At 46.6% G+C, this 22,150-nt stretch overlaps 3 protein-coding genes across 5 annotated transcripts in view; 1 reads left to right on the top strand and 2 right to left on the bottom strand.

Moving 5' to 3' along the window:
• Nucleotides 1-2,190, bottom strand: part of DDB2 (damage specific DNA binding protein 2) — a 51,726-nt gene extending 49,536 nt beyond the window's left edge. Inside the window, exon 1 of the mRNA XM_051791905.1 lies at nt 1,851-2,190. The gene's annotated coding sequence lies outside the window, so the exon portion shown is untranslated. The remainder of the gene's footprint in view (nt 1-1,850) is intronic.
• Nucleotides 2,191-2,208: 18 nt separating this feature from the next.
• On the top strand, nt 2,209-11,466 carry ARFGAP2 (ADP ribosylation factor GTPase activating protein 2). 2 transcript variants are annotated; one of them, XM_051791901.1, is made up of 17 exons: nt 2,209-2,400; nt 2,642-2,760; nt 3,657-3,729; nt 4,276-4,407; nt 4,498-4,578; nt 5,376-5,478; nt 6,114-6,170; nt 6,732-6,776; nt 7,848-7,900; nt 8,303-8,439; nt 8,966-9,097; nt 9,579-9,707; nt 9,785-9,913; nt 10,281-10,407; nt 10,525-10,615; nt 10,703-10,821; nt 11,248-11,466. In XM_051791901.1, the coding sequence occupies exons 1-17, from the start codon at nt 2,329-2,331 to the stop codon at nt 11,266-11,268; spliced, it is 1,620 nt and encodes a 539-aa protein (XP_051647861.1). In that variant the 5' UTR covers nt 2,209-2,328; the 3' UTR covers nt 11,269-11,466. The 2 variants fall into 2 exon arrangements, with proteins under 2 accessions (XP_051647861.1, XP_051647863.1); XM_051791903.1 differs by lacking the exon at nt 6,732-6,776.
• Nucleotides 11,467-12,513: 1,047 nt separating this feature from the next.
• CSTPP1 (centriolar satellite-associated tubulin polyglutamylase complex regulator 1) overlaps nt 12,514-22,150 on the bottom strand; it is an 84,715-nt gene continuing 75,078 nt past the window's right edge. For both annotated transcript variants that reach the window (XM_051791929.1, XM_051791930.1), the window contains 4 exons: nt 19,810-20,005; nt 17,805-17,914; nt 14,584-14,647; nt 12,514-14,075 (listed from right to left, as the gene is read on the bottom strand). In XM_051791929.1, the coding sequence (XP_051647889.1) occupies nt 13,895-14,075; nt 14,584-14,647; nt 17,805-17,914; nt 19,810-20,005 (551 nt within the window). In that variant the 3' untranslated portion in view covers nt 12,514-13,894. The remainder of the gene's footprint in view (nt 14,076-14,583; nt 14,648-17,804; nt 17,915-19,809; nt 20,006-22,150) is intronic.

Below are 22,150 nucleotides of genomic sequence, written 5' to 3'. Positions count from 1 at the left end.
GTCCCTGTCTGAGCTAAGCTGGAGGAGTAATGGTCTCTGTGCCTGACCTGTAGGCTGGTTTACCAGCTTGATCTCAGGCTTGACTTGCCTTGTCACCACAGACATGCCTGGCAATCACTGGGCTGATCCTGACCCAGCTTGACTACAAACTACCTCATCACCACGAACTTGCCTAGCTATCTCAATGTTTGGTGAAATCCAGCCGCTGTGCTGGGCCTGCCTTGCTCTACATGATCAAGTACTGTGGCAATGGGCCATGGCTGGTGAGGGCCCTGGCCTGCTGGCCTCAGGAACACCCCTCTCACAGCTCTTCTTCTCCTAGTGTGCAACCAGCCCTTACTGCACCCTGACATCAGCTCTCCTGGTATGACTGCCAGGACAGCTGCACCATGAATGGCATCAGGGAACTCAACTCTTTTAAAAATAGCTGTGAGGAAACTGCTATCGGTTACTTTCACCTGAATTGGTTCCCCAATGCTGTTTGTGTAATCCCAGAAATGGGCATATAGGCACAATTAAGGTAGCAGTATAAGAGCAACAGAAACCTGGGTCTGCTTAAGATAAGACTGCTGCCAAGAATGAGCCCTGTCACACTAGATCAGGCTTCACTACCCAGTTCAGAAACTCATCTCAGAGTAGCTTGAATCAGATGTGTCAGCCAGAAGCCTCTCATCTTACTGTATGTGCCTCCTATATCAGATCTCACTCTGATCATGTAGTTAGAGCTTTTCTGATTCCCAGAATACAAGATCCTGCTAAACCTGCAGGGGGTTTTTCCTGCAGTTTTTTTTCCCTCAACAACTCTGTTGTTCCTGATTGCACCTCTATGTCCCGACTTTACGTATCTTCCTAAGATCATAGGTCCTAGGTTCCCATTGCAATGAATTTTACTGTCTGCCTTAATATCTGTGGATAATGTGGAAATGAGTGAAATGACTGAAAGTTGTCCAGGTGTTAGTATGTTTAACTGTTTCTTTTAGTGACAAGCTGATGTTGCAGAGGAATCTCAGAGGTAAGGAAATCCCAACCTATTCCATCTCTATAATACCATGCTACTGATTAGCCTTTGTTGTTATTGCCCTTCTGAATCTCTCATTGCTCTGCACCAATTTCTTTTTTTTGGTTTGCTAAAGCATGAAATGGCCTATATGCCATTAACTTTTAGTTCAAAGCACAACCACATTTTTTCCTGTTTTTCTCATGTTATACCTGAATGGCTTTCTATCCCATACCCTCCTGCTCCCAGGTGGGTAATACATCAGTTAAAGGCCCTGACATGATCTTTGCTCTGAAGTAACAACTTCCCTACCTTGATTATTGCCTCATGCTGCCTTGATTACTGCACGGGATTAGCCAGTGCTGAGAGGTCTCCCCCCTCACTAAATCAGGCTACGAAGGTAGTGAAGGGCCTTGAGAGGAAGCTGCACGAGGAGCAGCTGAGGTCACTTGGTCTGTTCAGCCTGGAGAAGAGGAGACTGAGTGGAGACCTCATTGCAGTTACAACTTCCTCGTGCGGGGAAGAAGAGACACTGATCTCTTCTCTGTGGTGACCAGTGACAGGATCAGAGGGAATCGCCTGGAGTTGTGTTGGGAGGTTTAGGCTGGATATTAGAAAAAGGGTTTTCACCCAGAGTGTGGCTGGTCACTGGAACAAGCTCCCCGAGGAAGTGGTCACAGCACCAAGCCTGACAGAGTCCAAGAAGTGTTTGGACAATACTCTCAGGCACATGGTATGACTCTCGAGGATGGTCCTTTGCAGGACCAGGAGTTGGACTTGAATGATCCTTGTGGGTTCTTTCCAACTCAGGATATTCTGTGATTCTGTGAATCACTTTCAAATCACCACTCACTTGTGCCAGTGTGCCAGACGCGGTGTCCTGAGGTCGGGATGCTGGAGCAGGTGCTGCCTGTAATCGCTGAGCTTTTTCCCCGGTAGAAGCTGACGGGCGGCAGGCACTGCCTCTTTGCTATTCTAAAGGGTCCTTATCTCGGTCCGGGCCCGCAGCGGCCCCAAAAGGACGGGCACGGCCAGAAGGGCTCCCTCAGAAGTGCCGGGTACGGGGCTGCGGGACCGCCGTGAGCATTCAGAGCTGAGGGGGGTCTCGGCGCGCGGAACGTCCCCGCTCGTGTTTAGCCTCCGCCGTGCGAAGGCGATGCCGTGACACCCGAGCAGCAGCGGGCCAGCAGCGGGCCGGCACCCGGGCGGCGGACGGGCTGCTCCGCTCCCGGGGCGGGGCGAGCCGGCCCAGCACAGACCAGTCGCGGCCGCGGCGCCGATTGGGCCCGGCCGGCTCCCGTCCCCGCGGGGGTGTCTGGGAAGGAGAGATCATGGCGGCGGAGCCGAGCAAGACGGAGATCCAGACTCTCTTCAAGCGGCTCCGGGCAGCGCCGGCCAACAAGGTAGCGGGGAGCGGCCGGGGGCTGCCGGACCCTCCGTGCCGGGCTGCTGCATTGCGGCCGCGGTCTGCGCTCGGACCGGACCCCAGTGGGCTCCGGGCCGCGCTGCGGCGGCTCTTGGGGCGGCCGGGCAGCGGCTCTCGAGGAGGGCCCGGGGAGAGCCGGGGCCGCCGGGCTGCGGCAGCGGGTGGCGGAGCGGCAGAGCCGCCGCCTCAGCCCGGCTGTCCCTCTGCATTCGCTTTAGTCGTGCTTCGACTGCGGCGCCAAGAACCCGAGCTGGGCCAGCATCACCTACGGAGTCTTCCTGTGCATCGACTGCTCCGGTGTCCACAGGTCCCTGGGCGTGCACCTCAGCTTCATCAGGTGCGTGGGGAGCGGGGGCCCGGCCCGCGGTGCCGCCGGCAGGCCTGGGGCAGCCGTGCCTCCTTGCTGTGGGAACAGGCAGCGACTGGGAGAGGAGCGATCCCTTCGGGTTGTGTGTGGCTCGCTCGCCGGAGGTTCTGGGTCACTCAGCCCTTCCAAAGATGGAGCTTCCAAAGCACCTGAAGTGGACCATCGACATGTTACTTTCGCTAAGCTTGCAGAAATGCTGTCTGGACTTTGACTTGTAGAAGCAGAGAGGGGAGTGTGTGTGCGGTGTGAATCTTGCCAGTAAAACAGCAGTATGGTAGTCTTTCTTGTAATGCTGAACAAGGCAAAAAGAGGAATATTATTTAATCTTTTCTGTATCAACTCAGCGGGAAAGATGGTTTTTGATTTTCAGTTTAGTTCTTTTCGGTACTTATAAAATTTAGCATTTTAAGTAATAGAACCGTGACCTTTACTTGTTCAGAGAAAAGTTGAGTAACTCATATGAGACACACTGTGTCCCCTGACTTTACTTGGATGTTTTCTCAGTTGCTTTGTCATGTGTTTTGGCCTGATCTATCGGACGGGCTGAACATGAGTCTCTACATGTGGGATCTCATGTAGAACAAAAGTTCTTGGCTGTACTTTCCTCGCTCAAGCTCTGCCCTCTAAACAAGCAGTACAAGTGAGAGATCCTTAAAATTTGGATATTATTTGATGTGAAGCTGGGGGTTTTTCCTCACTTTAAAAGTTAAAATTAATTTTTTTACAGGAGCAAGGAAGTTACTAAGATGTTTTTCCCTCTTTGCCTCTGGGATAGTAGTGGGATATCTGACCATTCTAGGTTAAAACTTGCTTTTGCATTTGGTATGCTTGTTCTTCATTAATAGAAATAATTGGTTCTCACACAGGTCCACGGAATTGGATTCTAACTGGAACTGGTTCCAGCTGAGGTGTATGCAAGTGGGCAGCAATGCCAATGCGGTGAGGAGCCTCTGTGGGCATTTTGCTTGGTTTCCCTCTTACTAATCCACACCCTCTGTTTCTTGTACCTTTCCTTTGTGTGGCTTTATCAGTACCAACCTCACCTTTTCTTTTTCTGGATAGCAAACTCTTCTGAAATGTGTAATGAAGGGGGAGGCGTTTGTCAGGTGTGCTTAGAGGTCAGACTGTGATCTTTGCCTGTATTGTTTTCTGATGTGCAGTTCTGTCATTTTCTTGCACCTCATTTAAATGAAGCACAGTCTTCTTAAATGATAGGAGTTAATAACACTCATCAGTTTGAAAGCTCATGCTCAGCATTGTGAATCAGAATCATCCTTCTGTGGAGGAAATAAATGGTTTTCATGAGCCTTTGTGGCCTGGAGTGAGACATCTTGGAGAAAGCTGATCAGTGAATGGTTGGTTCATGCTGTGTTCTCAGTATGTCATCCCCTGTCTCTGGGAAGCTTTCTTTTTCTATCGAGTTTGTCTAATGCATGCTTGAGTACGATCTAGCAGTCAGGAGACTGAATATTCTTCTCTTTTCAGACTGCTTTCTTCCGCCAGCATGGCTGTACTACCACAGATGCCAATGCTAAATATAACAGCCGAGCTGCCCAGATGTACAGGGAGAAGATCCGGCAGCTGGCAAGTGCTGCCATGGCCAAGTATGGCACTGATGTAAGTCTGAGCAGCTTGGCACTGTTAGATGAGTAGTGCTGGATGCTGAGTCTTGTAGGATACCTTCTTTTTTCCCTCTCCTCTCTTCAGCTGCTTATAGATGGACTGAGTGGAGCCCCTGGGCACTCCCCTGACAAGAGTGATGCTGATTTCTTTACAGAGCACACACAGGTGAGAAGAACTGCCTAAACCAGGCAGCCTTACTAGCTCTCAAATAGCCAGCTGTTCAATCAGGAGCAGTCCCACTTAGTTTGGAAGGACTCTAAATTGTATAATTAATCAGTAGTTACATGGCAGAATTAAGATTCAGTCATCTGTCTTGGACGTAGTCACAGATTTCAACAATCCCTGATGGGGCCTGTAATATCCATGTCTTTTGTTTTTAAGACCATCTTTACCTTCAAACAATACTCAGAGCTACCAGCTACTCCCTGGTAGTGTGTGCTGTGTTAATGCATAGTTTCTTTGTACAGTTTAAGCAAGAACTGGCTATTCCTTTGAACTTCTGGTTAGTCAGCTTTTCAGTGCACAGACCCTGGCAAAATGGATCTGGGCAACTGTCTGCACAGTGCTAGGCAGACTTTCTCGGGTGAATAGAGCAACATGAGAATGGCAAATAGAGACAGTAGGAGCAGAGGTTTAATTTTTTCCAGGAAAACTCATTCACACTTTCTCCTAGATTTAAGCTCATGTCGTTTAACCTGAGAAGTCCTCACAGTAGCCAACTGTCAGATGATGTTGTCATTCCTCTTGGTCTTTCATTCAGCTTAGCTTTCATTTTTTCTTTAACTTTTGTCCCTGGTAAGGGAATGTTGACTTGTTTGTATATTATCTTCAGTGAAGATATAGTCTGGAGTTTAGTTTCCTTTGGCCTAAAATTGAATATGGGTTACCAAACCTGAAGTAAGTTCAGGGTTTTCTGGTTCATTCATCTTCTACAAATCATTGGAATGAGCATCTCCTTGCAGTCTTCCAGTACCTGGGATGTAGCAGATGCCAGCCAGAATCTTGCACAGTCTTCCCCAGAGGTGGAAAAAGCAGCAAAGTCATCAGAAGGCAGTGAAGTGTCAAGTGAGTTCCTTGCTGAATTATTCTTTCCAAAGACATGCTTTCACTTCCAGGAGAATACAGTTCTCTACTGCAGTTGGAAGGGCTGAGCAGTTTGAAGGAGTGGAAGCTCTCTGCACTCTGTGATGTTTATTAAATTTGTGGAGACTTAAAAAACATTGCTCTGTTTGGGATCAGTTCTCTGCTTTTCCTGAAACGCACGCAGAACTGTTTTGTGGATTTAGCTGCCCCGTTTTCCTGATTCCAGGCATAACTATTTGTTTAAACACTCTTCTCTATCCCTTGAATTGTGTGGTTCTGAAAATGACACATGAATATAGAGCAGAAAACTGTTTCTAGGCTGAATGACAAGGAAACCAAGAATCTGGAGGCATAGCTGTAATTTGAAACGGCTTTGTATATTTCCCAGTAGAGTGGTTGCTTTCTTTTACTGTGTTAAGAACACTGCAGAGAGAACAATTTGCTCTATGGAGACATAAAGTTGTTGTGCTTGGGAAACTGCATATTTCAAGCTGTAACTTGATTTGTTTGTGGGGGCAGAGGAGCTGGAAGAGATGTAGTGAACCTGTGAACACACTGGGAAAAAAGGTGTTGAGAATCAATCCGCTGAATGTCTTCTTCTGGTTTTGTGCCCACAGATGCCAGCCAAGGCCCATCTATTGACTTGTTGAGCACATCTCCTAAAGCTCCTCTAGGTAAGTAAGACTCTTCACCATCTCTTTGATCAGTCTTGCTCTTATACCTTATGTTCAGTAGTAAGCTCAGTGGAGCTGGAACCAATGAGCCAATTTCCAGAATATCTAAAGAAGCTTATCTTCCTGTGAGCCAGTACTAACTATATTCCTGAACCCCAAAGCCAAGCTACAGTTTGCTGGAGATTTCCTCCTCCTTCGGGTGATTGAGTTCAAAGCTGTTGCCTTCCCAAAAACATGTTTTTATTTTTTGAGCTTTGGACAGGACTTGGCATGTGCATATCAAGAACCTGGATGACCAAGGCCACATGGCTGTGGTGGTTGGTTTTTTGGTTTGTTTCCCCACAGAACCTTTGGAGACAAATGAATTTTTAGAATTGGAGTAATAGGGATTTGTATCCGATTCTCTCCTGCCATTACTGTCCTGGCTGCACACAAAGCATCTAACTGGAGCTTCTTTCCTTACTGGGAGCATGCTCCTTGCCCACAGTGGGTTCATTCTGGGTGGAAAGCCTGTGTCCTCGAGTGTCTGTTCACTCCCCATGTTTTATGTCTCTTCCTCAGACATGTCCATGTATCTATCAACACAAGGGGCTGCTCCTGCCAGAGGTAACTGGCTAACAGCTGGCCTGCACTGGCTGCTTGTGACAATTCTGCTTGCCCCTTCTGTAATTCTGCCTTCAATTCTAACTTAATTTCCTGTGCCTGGGGGGAGAGAATGATCCAAAGCTTATATGTGTTGTATTGGGATCTAAACCAGCTATTTCACATCTGTAAAGAGACCTTATTGACTTTTTTGTTTAATGTTTTCTAACAGTAAAAATAAAAACAAAAAAACTCAAATCAAATGTTAGGAACAGTGAGTGGAAAACAGTCTGGGATAGCATGAATGTTTTGAATCTTCTTATTTCAAAAACTTATGGCAAGACTAAAAAAGATACAGGAAAGGTTGTCAAGAATGATCTGTGGGCTAACAAAAGTCATGTGGCTGTAGAAAGTAAGGAGACACATGCAGAAGAAAAGCCCAACAAGGGTGATAAAAGATTTCTGAGCTTGGAAAAATGTCTTGGGCAGTCCATCTCTGCTTTGTTCCTACCCTTTTCCCCAGGCATCTGCTGCTTGGCTGGACCTTGTCTGGTTTTACAAGTGTGGTATGCCCTCAGAGTCATAAGTGCAAGGTTTTGGGGAACCTTGTTGCTTTTACAGCTCGCTGCACTTTAGGTCCATTTTGTTGTTGGAATGTTCATGTAAACATGACTTCAGGGTTCTTGCTGCTTTGTCCCTAAGGCATTGGTGAGGCACTGTCCTTCATATGCCTCTGAAGCTGCATTTTCTTGAATTTGTGTATGGAATAAATCTAGTCTTTCTCTAACTACCCTGATCACTACTGGATGGGGTCACCTGCTGCATAACACTCAGAGAAGCTATTCACAGTTCTTAATTCACTTACAAGTTTCTTCAGCAATGGATATGCTTCTTTAGGCCAACAGCCTGCAATTGTGGAGCTTCTAAGTGCATCTTACTTATCTGGGTGAAGGCACCCAGTCTTCTGATGTAAAGTGCATGGTGTGCCCTGGACGCAATAGCAGCTGGACTGTGGTGGATGTTCATGTTGCTGTCTAATTTTGTCTTTTTAAATTAATTCACTTCTGCTTATTTGCTGCTTCCCTCCTCTTGTAGAACTTAAATCCTCCCTCATTGGAAAGAAGAAGCCAGGAGCTGCCAAGAAAGGGGTATGTCTGAGCTCTTGTTTTATGGAGAGGCATGTCTCATATTACTGCTGTCCTTTCCCTGGCCCTTGCTTTCTGCCCTTAACAAAGCTACATACTGAGAGATCTGTTTGGGGAAGGGAGAGCTTAGACAGCTTGTATATTAATGCACAAAAAAATTAGGTTTTGGATCATTACTGGTTATGGTCTGAAGTGTATGTGGCTGAGCTGTTAGTGCTGGCTACTGGTGGGTTAACTCTTGGGTGTTCTTCCATACTGTGTTGCAAGCTCTTTTGGGTCTGTAGGTTGTGACTACACAGGGAGACTGAAGGCCTGATCAGTGCAGCAGGAAGTAGGATTCAGGTTTTCTTCTACAGTGAACAATCTAGGGTGAAGAAATCACAACTTTTTGTTTTGTTTTTCTAGTTGGGAGCAAAAAAAGGTCTTGGAGCCCAGAAAGTAAGCAGCCAGAGCTTCAGTGAGATTGAGCGACAAGCCCAGGTGGCAGAGCAGCTGAGGGAGCAGCAGGCAGTGGAGTCCAGGAAACAAGCCGAGGAGTCCATGTAAGTGCCCTGTTTGGGATGAGTACCTTGCATACGTAATGCAGAAGTAACATGAGGTTAATGCTGTTCATCGTAGGACCACCTGATGTGAGTACAGAACACACTGCATTATAGGAGGAGCAGTAGCTATAAGCCAGTATGGCCCTTGTAGCAGGGCACAAGTTATACTGACATATTTTATTCAAACTATCATCCTTGGAGGAGTTTAGGGAGCAGATATGCAAGTATTTTGTGTTTCTATTCACCTTTGAACAGGACTAAAAAAGGCAAAGGCTGAACTGGATGGGTCATTCTCGTGGTGGGGAGGGGAAGACAGCTGCTGCAATGCTTACAGTAAGGAAATCATGGTTAGCCAGAAGAAGAGTTGAATCTCAGGGGAGGTGAGACTGGAAAACAAGCAGTAGCTTTTGTGCAAGGATTTTGGCAGAGCTGTTCTGAAAATGGCTGTTTTGATGGGTTACTCCTCCACAGCATGGGCAGCAAGGGAGGGTAATGAGCTGGTACCCACCATACCTCTCTCCTTCAGAGTCGCCTCAATGCGTCTGGCTTATCAGGAACTGCAGCTTGATCAGAAGAAGGAAGAGAAGAAGCTTCAGAATCTTGAAGGGAAGAAGCGTGAACAAGCAGAGAGGCTGGGCATGGGCTTGGTGTCCAGAAGGTACTTGGCTGTGGATGGCATAGGACAGACAGGTGTCTTAAAAGCACCCTGCTCTGGAAAAGTTTCTTGAAGGCAGTAGCTTGCTCTTGTAACAGATAAGGAGATGATTTTATTAAAGAGTTCATTTGCTGGTCTAGATCTAAAAATGCTTCAGGCACCAGAAGGAATGGGCACTTTGTTCAAAGGTTCTAGTTCTCGTCTGAGCTTTTCCACAGATGTGTGGCCTGTCAGTGTCTAGCTCTAGAGCTCTGCTGCTTGACAGATGTCTCCCTGCAGGATCCTTCCTTTAAGAAGGTAGCTCAAGACTTCTGAAGGAGCATAGATAAGTGGTGAAGGGGGCTGACAATCCCAAAGCTCTCCCTCCAGGCTCGTGGCACCTGTCCTGCCTGCCAGAAGGCCAGATTCAGTTTTGAGGCAGACTGGTTGGAGGGGCTGGATGCTGTCAGACCCATCAGCCCTGACTGCCTGTTTGTTGTGCTAGTCCTGTTTCACACTCGGTGATGGCTGAGATGCAAGTAATTGAGCAGGAGACGCCGCTGGGAGCAAAGTCTTCCCGCTCTCAATTGGACTTGTTTGAAGATGGTGGAAGCTTCACATGTGGACCCCCCAAGTAAGACTTGGCTTCGGTGTAGTCTTTGGCTTAATCCTGAATTTTATGTCTGGCCTCAATTAACCTATTTTTGATAGGTACAAATACAGTCCCTTCTCATTTGAAGATGCATTTGGCTCACGATGGGAAACAGACTCTTCATGGGGTATGGACAAAGAGGAGGAACCTGAGGTGACTGTTTCCAGTATTCGGCCAGTTTCAGAGAGGTAATGCTTGCCACTGCTAGTGTACCTTGTGCCCCTTGTGTGTGGGACAAAGGGATAAGTCTGGGAGCTGTGGGAGAGATGCTGCTGTGTTACAGCAGGAGCCTTGTGCTACAAAAGATAACTTGCACATACAAGCCCAAGAAAAAGGTCCTTGAGTGAAAGGGCCTTAGGCACTTCTTTCCCTGTCATATCCCTAAGTTTGATACAGCCTCTATGGTCATCAAGTGCTGGCTGTCCTGAGGTGGGCAGAGATGCTAGCACTTGAGGATTTCTTGCTTTCCTTTGATCAGATGGGGTCTGAGACAGAAGTCTGATTCTTTACTGTGTTGATGAGCTTAAGCTGACGTGCCTTTTCTTGTTTCCTTAGACCCACCAGTAGGCGGGAGACTGAGAACAGGCCATCCATTGTGGAATCCAATGAAGCTCGGCAGAAGTTTGCAGGGGCTAAAGCTATCTCTTCAGATATGTTTTTTGGGCGGGAGGCAGATGCTGAGGTAGATGTATTCTGCAGTGCTTATGCTGCTACAGCTCTGGCTTTACCTCCTTCTGTTTGCTCAGGCCCTACTTTATTCCCTTCTTTTATAACCTTTTTATTTTGTTTTCTGCTGCAGTACGAAGCCAGATCCCGACTGCAGCAGCTCTCAGGCAGCAGCGCCATCAGCTCTGCAGACCTGTTTGGAGAGGCTGACAATGTACACTCAGGTTTGTTAGCACTCAGTGGTTTGAGGAAGGGGGTCAGGGTGCTTTGGAGCTGAGAAACTCCAGGCTAACTGCTGCTGGTTCTTGCAGGTGGCGTGTCTATTGGAAATGTCCTGCCTGCAGCTGACATTGCACAGTTCAAGCAAGGAGTGAAATCCGTTGCTGGCAAGATGGCTGTCCTAGCCAATGGGGTGATGAACTCCCTCCAGGTGAGGTTACACTATGGCACCTTCAGACAGGCTATTGTCATGGTCAGGGACCTTCACAGTAATCTGGCTTCTACTGGAATTATTGTTGTCTTCTTAAATTATGGGGAAAGTCCCAGGTAGAGACCGGTCTTTTATAGCTGATGACTACAGTACAATAGCTGAGCAATGCCAGGTGGCCAGTGAACTCTACTTGGCCATCTTACTCTCCTGCTGTACAGGACGCCTTGTTATGTAAGATATGCCTTTTCCTCAAATTCCAGGCAGAACTTAAAAAGTTAAGGTCATTTTACCTTCTGCCTTTGCATGGTGTCCTGTCTAGGTAACCACATGCTGCATTGAAATACCAAACACCCCAATTTCTTGTTATTGGTCTCTGGATTTTGCATGAAGGTGTTGTAGCATGGTGTTTTTTTGTTTCCTCCTCAGGATCGTTATGGCTCATATTGATGACCCAGGGACTGCAACTCAAAGGGCAGCAAGCAAGAGGCACTGATGCCACCTTTGTCTGGAGTAAACTCCGCAGGACTGTCTTATTATCTGGGTTGGGTGGGGAGGGGAGAAGGTAACTGGAGGGAGTCAGGCTGTTCCCAGGATGCTTTCTGAATATCTCTGGATTCCACTCTATTAAAATTCAATGTGCCCTCATACCCACTGCTATCTACTAGCCAGTAGAGACAGGCCTTCTTACAGGGTTAACCTCACTGTTGTAAAAGATATGACAGGAACTCCTGGACTGCCCTCATCAGTGCTCCTGTCCTTCTTGGCCCATACCTTAACTCACCAAGTGACAGAGGAAAGGGGAATGCTATTTTTCTGAACATCATGTGACATGACTTTTTTGTTCTGCTCAGTGCTCCCAATCCATGGTGCTGTGGAGTCCTCTGTATTTGCAGGGTCTGACTTTTGCCATGATATGGTTCTTTTTACTGTCTTCTAAACCAGCATATATAGATGCAGAAGAAAAAAAACTCAAAGCAGAGATTATATTTTTAGCTTCTAACTACATCATCAGCAAGAAAGGCCCAGGTAAAGAAGTAATTTACTGGATCCCTGGTTATTTTGTTGCCCAGGTTTGGATGGAGGTCAAAGTACTGAGCCTCGGACACCACCATGAGATGCAGCAGTGAGTGAGGACTGTCATTTTAGTCCTGTTCAACTTGGTCTCTGCTTCTGACTCTGGTTTTAACAAGAGCATGTTTTTCTCTTCCTTGGACTACGGTGTTGAGGACTAGGTAGTAAAAAAAAGGGTGGGAAAGGGCTAGTTACACACTCTTAATAATAAGAAAAGATGCTGAGGCTGTTCTGAAGCCTTTTCTGTGGGACTGGGAAGAGGCTTGCATGGGCTTCACCTCTCCTGCTCATTGAGGGGCTGTAGTAGCTGCTGGGATGAGGAAGCGTTACTCAGCTGCTCTATGCTGCTGTTTTGCCACCCCGGGCCACTGTGATAGGGCAGGAGGGGGGTAAGGGTCGGGTCTTCCTGTGGCTTTGCCACCTGTGTCCCGGCACGAAGGGGCCAGAGCTCCCAGAGCTCCGGGGAGTGACGGTGTTGCCACAGGGTGAGGGCAGGAGTTCACGGGCACCTGCATGGCCTCAAGTGCTGCCCCAGTGCTCAGTGATGCTTCCCCCAGGCTATGCCCCAGGCAGCACCTAGAGGAGGGGCCAGGGCAGCCCAGAAGACCCAGAAGCAGCAGAGGCCTGACACAGCGTGCTTTATTGCCGGGCTGTCACAGCCACTCACCGAGCTGGGAAAGAACACACAGATCATAAATAATATAACTTATAATAAATAAATAATCTCTCCCACTACCTCCACAGGTGGAGCTGTGGTAAAGACTGAGCAGTAGTTATGGAATTCATCTTAAAGCAGCTCCAGCATGTGTTGAATCCACAGCAGAGGGCTGGTATAAGCTTTGGGTTACCAGCTCCTGGTGGCCCATGTAGCAGCACTTTATGACCAGGAGGAGCAAGGAGGCTCCCAAAGACACATGAGAAACTGAAGTTCCCCAGGAAATAACTAGTCTGTGCAAGCTGGGGCACAGGAGCTGGGCTAGACAAAGTGTTTGGATCTGTGGAAGTCAAACTGCAGAGCTAGTTACCATTAATGCAATGCTACGCTACTTATTTTTGTAGTTGTAAGGGCTACGTGATGCTGCTACAACAATGCCAATATCTACAAAAAACCCCAGTTGGATCTCATTTGAGAACTGCTTCCTTCTCCCTTAGTGCTTCTGCTGACCCAGCCCTAGCAGGTGCTCTATACTTGCAAGCCACACCACCTGTGGCCAAGGAATTTAAAGACTCCCTCTCCTCCAGTCTCTCTGAAACTCACCATTCCAAATGACCTTAATATGCCGTTGGAGGCAGTGGGAGACCTCACAGAATGGAACTCGGCACAGCAGCAGAGCCTGAGAGCACCATGCAGTACTTACTGCAGTCTAGCGTATTTGCTTTGGCCAGTCTTGGACACATGGAGGAGAAAGCACAGAGCAGACACAGCTGGCATGGCAATATCTAAGCTTCCCTTTTCTAGGAACTTCAGGAATTTCTCTACTTTTGATCATATGCAGCTGCAGCTTTAGTGGGAATAATTACAGTGGAACACAAGTGCAGAGCTGCTGCTGGCGATTTAACCACTCTGTTGTCCGGGCCAAATCTGAACAGAGCTACACAAACAAAACACTGGCAAGCGGTCTGTGCTAGTGCTCCCACTGCTTCAGTACCTGCTGAACCGTGAGGGAGAGCCCGGTGAGAGCATACCCAGCTGTTTCCAAGTGGCAGCAGAGCTGGCATCTGCTGGCTGGTCTTGCCTGCCAGCAGGGGGAAGCATGACTCTGCAGCTGTAAATGGCTTCTGCGGAGGAGCTATTCTTGCACAAATTGGGAGCTAGGAAAAATGCAAGCTCTTCCTGGGAAAAGATGGGTGAACCTGATACTGGGGACTAGCACAGCCACACGCACACACTGGTGATGTAGACAGAACCCTCCGTCAGAGCAGATGCTCTGGGAAGAGGTACTGTTCCTCCAGTGGGTTCTGGAGAAACCCAAGATGGGAATGGTGCCCACCCTCACAACCTTCAGTTTTCAGAGGAGTCAGTTTCTTCATTGGAGCCTTCACTCTCAGCATCCATTTTCCGCCGATGGTGTAGAGGTTTCCAGGGGGAGTTAATCCTGGGTAAGTTACGGACAGGCACATTAGCTGTGTCCCCGCTGGAGCTGGCAGGACCGGACATGGAAAGCCCTGAAATCTGAGCTACCCTGAAAGAGAAAAGACAAATGCTAGGCAACCTGACTTGTCATCTCCAACCTTTACCACAGCACTTTTGGAGTGAACCTGGGAGGCAGACTTACACTAGCACAGGGATGGAAAGATGTTCACATCACAGAGGGGGAACACCTTGCACTGGTACGTCCCAGACATACTGCGTGAATCTTTTACTGTTTAAATATATCTTCTGATATGAGCCTAAGTCCTCCAACACTCCTAGTTTCCACCAGCCAAACAAAATTTCCCTGTTCATTAGACTGCTGCTTCCTCTCGGTCCCACTTGTCCCCTCTGTTTCTGAAGGCTCTTCTAAGGATTTTGTTAGGTGCACCAAAGCACCCCAAAAAAGAAACCCTCCCTGCTCAGCCTGCTTTTTTAGCTCCTCTATTGTTTTATACTAAAGCAGAGGAACAGGGACAGTACTTTATTACACTCTTCCACAGCATGCTTGCTACCTTTAATCTGTTGCTTTACCTCCTAGTTTAGGCAATTCCACTTACAATTTCTCAAGTTCCTGGTCCATGGCAGGGTCCAGAAACAAGTCTCCTTTATCTGGTAAAGCCCCTGGGGAAAGAAAATCGATGAAAGAAAGTATCAGAGCAGATTAAGGGTGTTCATTTTTAATGAAAAGCGTTAAAGTCATAGCAGCATCCCAGCTCTGTCCTGCAAGACAGAGAAGACTTCTCCTTACACCTATTAGAGAAATGGAAACAATATTGAGGATCATAGACAGATAAAGAATGATGATTCATTTTCTGTGCCTTTCACACAAGCTGTAGCTGAGCTCAGACTAAATGGGGGGCAGCGTCAGTAGTCTCACTTCTCACAGCCCTAAGTATTGGCAGCTTTTGTTCATTATACAAAACTAATGACTACTGACTGTCAGGGAGATGGCAGTCTGTCAACTTTAGGCCTTTGCTCATTGCCCTATATAGTCACCAATCCCAGATCCTATCAGAGCCACAGATGTGGTGGTGTCGGTGCCACAGCCTGAAACATGCACTATACCACCCAGGGAGATGTATATTTCTGTGCCACCTGCCTTTCTTGTGGTGCACTGAGGTTGCTTTCCTTGCAATTCAGGAAAGTCAGGCCTGACTCTGGTGCACATTAAGTCTACAGGTGTAAGTGTGGATGAACTGTGCTCTAGCATTGCTTGTCTGGGTGTGAGCAGGAATGGCTGGGCCAGTATTTGGGTACCCCCTGTCAGTACAAGATCAGCATGCTCCTTTTCACATTAGGAACCCTATTCAAGATGAAGGATGTGGTATAGTTCAGGACTAGAACAGCTGGTTGATCATCCTTACCCTTCTCTGAAAGGACACTGGCACCTCAGAAGAGCCCAGAAAGGAAGATGGGGCTCTTAGGAAAACCCTCCTTCCTAATTTTTTAACGAACTCCACCTTGTGTAGGGGTCACGTGAGGGTATGATCAGCCAGCACAGAAATAATAAGAATTGCCTACCAGAGCCTGGACAGTGCCACTGCACACCAGGACCAAAAAAACCCATTTGGTAATCTGTACCAAAAGTGCAGTGAAGAATGCTCTTGTTTTTCAGGAGACCTGGGTGCCACACTCAATACCTTTGGGAAGGGGCTTTGTACTCCCTGTGAGGACACAAATCTGTTTTCTGGCCCTGGCACCTTTCCCTTGAAGGAGCAATGACTGCGTAAAAACTAGAATCAGTTTAGACCAGAACTGACTCTCCCATTTTCTCTAGTTCTTGTCTGCAAATGAACAGGAAAGCCTGGCACCGCAACACAGTGTCAGGAGGTCTAGGCTAGTGTCCCAGCCTCCTTCCTTTCATGGGCTCAATTAAAAGAATAAGCAACTAAAGCTTAACTTGTTTCTGTATTTGCAGAATGCACAGTGAGGTCTCTAGGGCACAAGAATTACTTGGAAGAGTCAGTAAATAGCACTTAGAAAATTCACAAATCAACACAGACATTGGAATTACACTGCAGATTCCAATCTGCCTGGCAAACTCATCAGCACTGCCCCAGCCTGAACAAGCTGTTTTAATCCCTAGCCCTCTTCCTCAAGAGGGGCTACTGGCTTTGTGAGACCAAAGAGAAGGCAGGCAACCTGACCGAAACCTCCTTTGCCTGAAACTGCTTTTGCTGAAGGGCTTTAGGGAGCTTGTGATCCCCTACAGACCAAAGACTATTGAAATCACCCTTCAGGAGAGATTAAAAGACACCAGGAAAAGAATCCTCCTTTCCTTGCCAAAACACTAGCACCTGTCAGACTTGTGGCTGCTGCCCCTCCTCTGAGAGAGGCCTCAGCGGGAGGCTGGCAGAGGGCCAGGGGACGGGCCCACATTAATGGAAACGAAAACCCACACACTTTGTAGATGGCACAATGGAGGCGGTGGGCAGGATATTTTTTTCTTTTCATCTGTTTTCTTTGTGCTCAACTAGAAATGGATTTCTAGGGCAAAGGAAAAGAAAGATTTTGCTTTCTGCCATCCAGGCATCACCTTCCTCCCAGCTTCCTAAGCTTGTTTGCAGAGGGGATTGCAGGGCTGTATTCATCCACTTTTGATATATAATCTCCATGTTGCTGTGTAAGCAGCTCTGCCCCAGAGGACCATTAGCAGCTCAAATAGTTTGCTGTAAGAGGGGGCTCAGCCAGGGAGGGCACACTTTTACCGTACTATGACACACACCTGTGCAAAAGAAGCAGCCCTCAGGCAAAGTACACCTTTCCATTGAGTTTTGTCTTTGTAATATAGGGACTGGCACACATTCAGGCCTAGAAGTAGAGGAAGAGGATACCTACTCAAAGACAGAGAGACTACTCTTGATGGCCAGATGATTTGCTGAGTGCACATGAGTGAAGATGAGTGTTTGGGAACACGCTCAGCCCCCCCCCCCCCCCCGCTCTCTCCATTCAAATGTACCTCCTGGATACAGCCTTGTCAAACACAAAAAGCCATTTCTGTTCCCCTTTGCAAGAGGAGGAAGTAAGCAAGGCATATGGGGGACATATGGAACTGTGAGTCTGAATTGCGTATGCTCCCCTTTGCCAATGCAAAGGGGGCTTTGCACTGCTTCCTTGCTCTGAACTAGCACAACATGAAAACAAGCAGTGAGATGCTGCTTGGTAATCCCTGTGGTTCCCACAACAGTCTAGTACAGATTTCTTTTGCAGTTTGTGTTTTATCATACCACCAGATTTTCAGCAGGATTGCTACTGGCAAGATCACACTGCCTTGAGGGAAGATGGGGACGAGCTGGGAAAGACTGGGTTATAAGCCTTTGAGCCAAGGAGGTCTTCCCTCCTTTTCTTGTAGAGAAGAGCAGCCATTTAAAATCTGTGGAAGCACAAAGGGCTAAAACATAGGATGGGACTTCAGTTCAGTATAGTCGACACCAGCCAGACACCTTACTTGTCTCCTGACTAACTCTGCCCAACTTTTACAGCCAAATATGTTAAAACAACAGTTCTGCTAAAATTATCAGTTATTCAAGAGGCAAAACATTACTATCTTAGGGCAACATTTCATATCTAATTTTATCCTTGAAGAAGCTCCACAGCTTCAAGTAGACAGTAAGGCACAGTGTTAGGTTTTTAAAGTTAATCCATCAACAAAACGATGAAAAACTTTCCTTTGCTCTCTTCCTGACAGTGTAAAACGTGGGGCATAATTACAGAGGAAATTCCACAGAAATGCAGAATGACTGAAAATCTAGAGCTGAATCACTCATGGGAGTCTTACCTAGGGCTCGATTGATCCCCTGATCCTTTGCAAGTGCCACAAGGAATCCATAGAAGGTCATTCTCTGTGCATTACTCAACATTTCCTTCAGAAGAGCACAAGGTGGACAGCTAGGAAAAGAGAGACAAAGAGGTCATCTTGTCTTTTAAATTATAATCTTTTTTTTTTCTAAGACTCAGCTCAAACTGGAGAAATAAACCCTTTTACCTGTTTTAACACTGTCAAGTTTCCTTGACTCAGTTTAAAACAAATAGGCACCAGCTTGCTTATTGAGCTTTGCATGTGCTCCCTGTTTGCTAAGCAAGATCTCTGAGCTGGAGTACATCCCTAGGAGCAGTCTAACCTGTCTCCATTCCAAGGACAGGGAGAAAAACCTAGATTCACTCAGAGGCACACATATCCCAACTCTTAGCATGTTCTTTCAAAAATCATCTGGGAAATACTTTCTTTTAGAAGTCAATAAACTTTCTCAGAATCATAGAAGTGTTAAGGTTGGAAAAGACTTCTAAGATCACCGAGTGGCACAGTTAACCCAGCACCACCATGTTCACCACTAAACCATGTCCCTAACTGCCACATCTAAACATTTTTTGAATGCTTTAGGGATGCTGTCATCATCCTTTTATCAGTGATAGTCATCCAAGGGGCAGGAAAACCTCTCCAATGACAGCCTAAATATGTCAGAAAATGTAGGGGGCGTGTTTAAGATACAGGGGACGTACCAGGGCAAGAGTGCCCGAGGGAGCATGCGCCGACATAGACAGCCTTATTGGTCAAAGAAATCACATGGGTTTAAGGGATAAAACCAGTGCCGAATATGAAATAAAACCTCTTTGTTCACCACCTCACGAGGAGCTTGTATTTTCCTTATTATATAAGGACATGTGCCCCTACAAGATAACAATATTTAGGTTTTTAAATTGACATGTTCCCTTCACCTACACTCACCTTAACCCCTGGTCCTGACTTATAAGCAATATCTTCATAGTGATTCTTGCTGTTGCCCAATACTGCTTAAAGGATTTCATGCAAAATCACACTGCCTCATAAAGACCAAGTGTTGAACAGTCAATGGTGTAGTGTCACCCTGGGAGATGTGGGTCTGGGCTGGTGATCCCTTAGGCAAAGGTGGTTACCAAAGCCTGGTTGAGTATTGAGCTACTGGATGAAAGGCTGGGAACAGCTCCCCTCACAGCGCTGTGCAAAGCCTGACTTGCCAGATAGGCTCACAGCACCCTTCCCATCTGAAGTTCTCAGGACACACAGGGAATGTAGAGCTTTTGCCGTTTAAAACAACAAAACAACCTGTTAACTCCATGCTTAGATATCTATAGCAGTAGACAGGAGTTCAGGAGTAATTTTATGTATCACAAATTTGGATTCAGGCACATTAAGCAGAAATCAGATGGAACTTGTGTCCTGAGTCATTTTGTGGGTCTATGCCATGACCTTCTAGGAGGGTGTGTACTTGCTACCTGCAAGAAACTATGAAGAAAGAGTTTGTCAAAACCATACAATAAGGTCCAGTATTGCTCCATCCTCTGCTGAACTAAGGCTAGTCTTGTGCCTGGGATCTGTAGCTGGAGACCAACTCCATCACAGGCTCAGGTACAGACTGGCAGGATGAACTTGCCTAGGTACTAAGGCTTCATACTCCATCCATCCCAGTGGGCCTTTCTTAGGCTTCAACTCCCAAGAACACCACTGCACTTGTTTATCTCCTCTAGCTAACTCATAATGGATCTCTCCTTGATAAAAGTGTCAATGCAGAAGTGAGAAGGAGAGCAGAGACCCAAATCAATCCATTACTTCAAGAATCAGCTCAAATCCCATGTTTCATTTGGTTTAAGCTGTTCAGCTATGATGTTTCCCTCCATACTTCTCCAATGAGATCCATGTGGGAGTTACAGCTTGTTCAAAGTCTTGTATTTCTTCACAGCTCCATCCTTACAAAGGGTTTCCAGAGACAGAGACTTCAAATTTGTGTTTTAGACTCCATTCATACCTGTATTTTGATCTGTCACACAAGGACTCCAGGCACTGGTAGAAGAGAGATGCCTCTACCCCTTCGAGTGGGTTGCAGTCATTTAGGGGTTGGCGCTGCCGATGTTGCCCAGAGGATGATGTTGGCACAATCACAGTATGTGGATTCTTACCAGCCAGTAGATCCTGATAAATGCCAGCCACACTTTCCAGGAATTCTGAAAGAACAGAAAGCGACTTAAAACTCAGGGCTATAACCAGCAAAGCATCCTCCTGACCTACCAGAGTTTGGATTAAACTGTCATTCTGTGTTGTACATAGCACCAACAGGAAATAAGCACAACTCTACAGCACCCTGCTTATTCAGATCGGATATTAGGCAGGCCCAAACAGCCATTTCCATAGAAGTTCCTGGCTTCTTTCTGTCAGGATGATTATGAGAGGCCACTTGGTTGAAAAAGATTCTTCTGAAGGGTACAAAGGTTAGCTAGCACATGGATAAAACAGTGGAGTGTGAAAGCCAATGTCAAACACAAAACTAGTTTGCAAAGTCTAAAATGTTTTCCTTCTCCATCTCTTGCCACTCATCATTTAAGAACTCATCCAAGTTGGGAGCAAACTATAATGAACTGCAACAAGAGGAAAGGGAGCAAGTTAGTTAGGGTTCCAGGCTGTATCCCAGCTTGCCTCTGTGCTGCTCCAAAGTAAATATAATACAAGATCTAGAGGGAGGGCCAGGGCAGGTCAGGGCTGGAGTTGGCAGAAAGCCTCTCCCCAGGCTCCTCATACTACCCACTGTTTACTGCAGGAGTCTAATTTTAAACAAGTTTGTTTATGGATGTGGTCAGCAGTTTACAAATCAAGATTCCATTTGGAGTGGTTTGCATGTGTGTGGGTTGGTGGGAGAGCGTATGACAGGCTGCGTGCGTGCACCATGCCTGAGTGAACAGGACAGGGATGGGATCTTTGAGTGTGTGTACACAAGAACAAGCTCTTGAAGACTAAAGTGGCATTTAAGTCTTAAGGGAATGAAATGTAATTCTGTGTGTGAGGTGGGTGGAGAGGAAAGTCAGGATGTCAGCAGGCCCTGAGGCTGTTGCTGAGGTTCTCCAGCTCAGTGGAAATATTTGTTATATCAGAGAAAAACTTTCCAAACACATTTTCTGTCCTTGCCTAATGGTTCTGCTCAACAAGCCTGGTTCTGCCCAACCCAAAATCATCGTTTTCAACTGTTTGTCTACAGTGAATTGCCATGGATAGAACTGTGATATGCATTGGGGAAGTATATACAGAGAAGTAATGAGAAAAAGAGATTTTTGCATTAGGAATAGCAGCTGAGTCTTAACTGCCAGAAAGATGGGAACTGACAGGTTGGATCAGATCAGCAGGCCACCCAAGTTTACACAGGCTATGTTTACCACAGCTTCTAGCCAGTGTCTCCCAGTACACAGACCTGGCCCGTTTTGCCTCATCGAGGCCAATTGTGAGCTATCAATCAGAGGGAGCTCTTTCAGTGGGAGCACACAGAAATCCATGAGTTTTATGTTAGAAGGTGCAGTATGCCAGGAGATGAGAAAGTGGCAAACCAGCAGTCCCCAGTGCTTGGGAGCATATCTAACTTTGATAAAGGAAATGCTCATCCAAGTTTCTCCACCTTTTCTTCTGAATTGAGTTTAAAAATATCTGGGGATTCTTCCAGATGTATATGTGTGGGTGAGCATTTGTAAAATACACACACACACAAACAAATATTATTTGATTTGTACTTTTCCTGATACAAAATTTTAGTAGTATCCCATCTAGTTAAAACTCCAGCTGGTGAGAGAGGGGTAGAATATAACAAATGACCAACAATACGAAGAATGTTCACATGCATTATCTGTTCATTTTCCTTTCCAACTAGGGGCTTTCAAGTCAAACAAGAAAGGTGGTCCTTCATGGGACAGGTGCTAAGCCTGTGCAACTCTTTGCTAAAAGGTATCGTGGAGGTTGCAAATTTATGTGATTTCAAGGGGAGGCTGGAGAAGTTCTTGGCAGTGGAGGCCTCTGGGGGTTCCTAAACCTGTGGAAACTATATCCAGTTCAGAAACTATCTGAGCTGAAACCAACTCATAGTTGGGCAAGTATTGGGGGGAAGAATTGTATCAATTTGTCCAGTTCCTTTTCCTTTCAAGGCACCAGCTGATGGGTTTTTCCTATCCTGTCTCCAGCACAGTTGAATAATTTCCTTAAGGAAAGGAAAAAAAAAATTCCTAGTAAAAGTTAATTGTTAGGTGTTAACACAGTCAGGATAAAGCTGGAAATTTATGTCTCAAGGCTAAGACAAATACATGCCTAAGACATAACAGTAGCAGGTATCTTGT

Source organism: Manacus candei, unplaced genomic scaffold (genome assembly GCF_025592945.1).
Source record: "Manacus candei isolate 608988 ecotype Guabito, Panama unplaced genomic scaffold, ASM2559294v1 h1tg000033l, whole genome shotgun sequence".
In the NCBI taxonomy this organism is placed as follows: Eukaryota; Metazoa; Chordata; class Aves; order Passeriformes; family Pipridae; genus Manacus; species Manacus candei.
The sequence above is the reverse complement of the archived record's forward strand: the minus strand, read 5'-3'. Positions and strand labels throughout refer to the sequence as shown.

Excerpts from the sequence above, each read along its gene's own strand:
- ARFGAP2 (XM_051791901.1), top strand. The coding sequence starts at position 2,329 with ATGGCGGCGGAGCCGAGCAAGACGGAGATCCAGACTCTCTTCAAGCGG. Across the intron at positions 9,914-10,280 it reads ATTCGGCCAGTTTCAGAGAG|ACCCACCAGTAGGCGGGAGA; the intron begins GTAATGCTTGCC and ends TTGTTTCCTTAG. Across the intron at positions 10,408-10,524 it reads GGCGGGAGGCAGATGCTGAG|TACGAAGCCAGATCCCGACT; the intron begins GTAGATGTATTC and ends TTTCTGCTGCAG.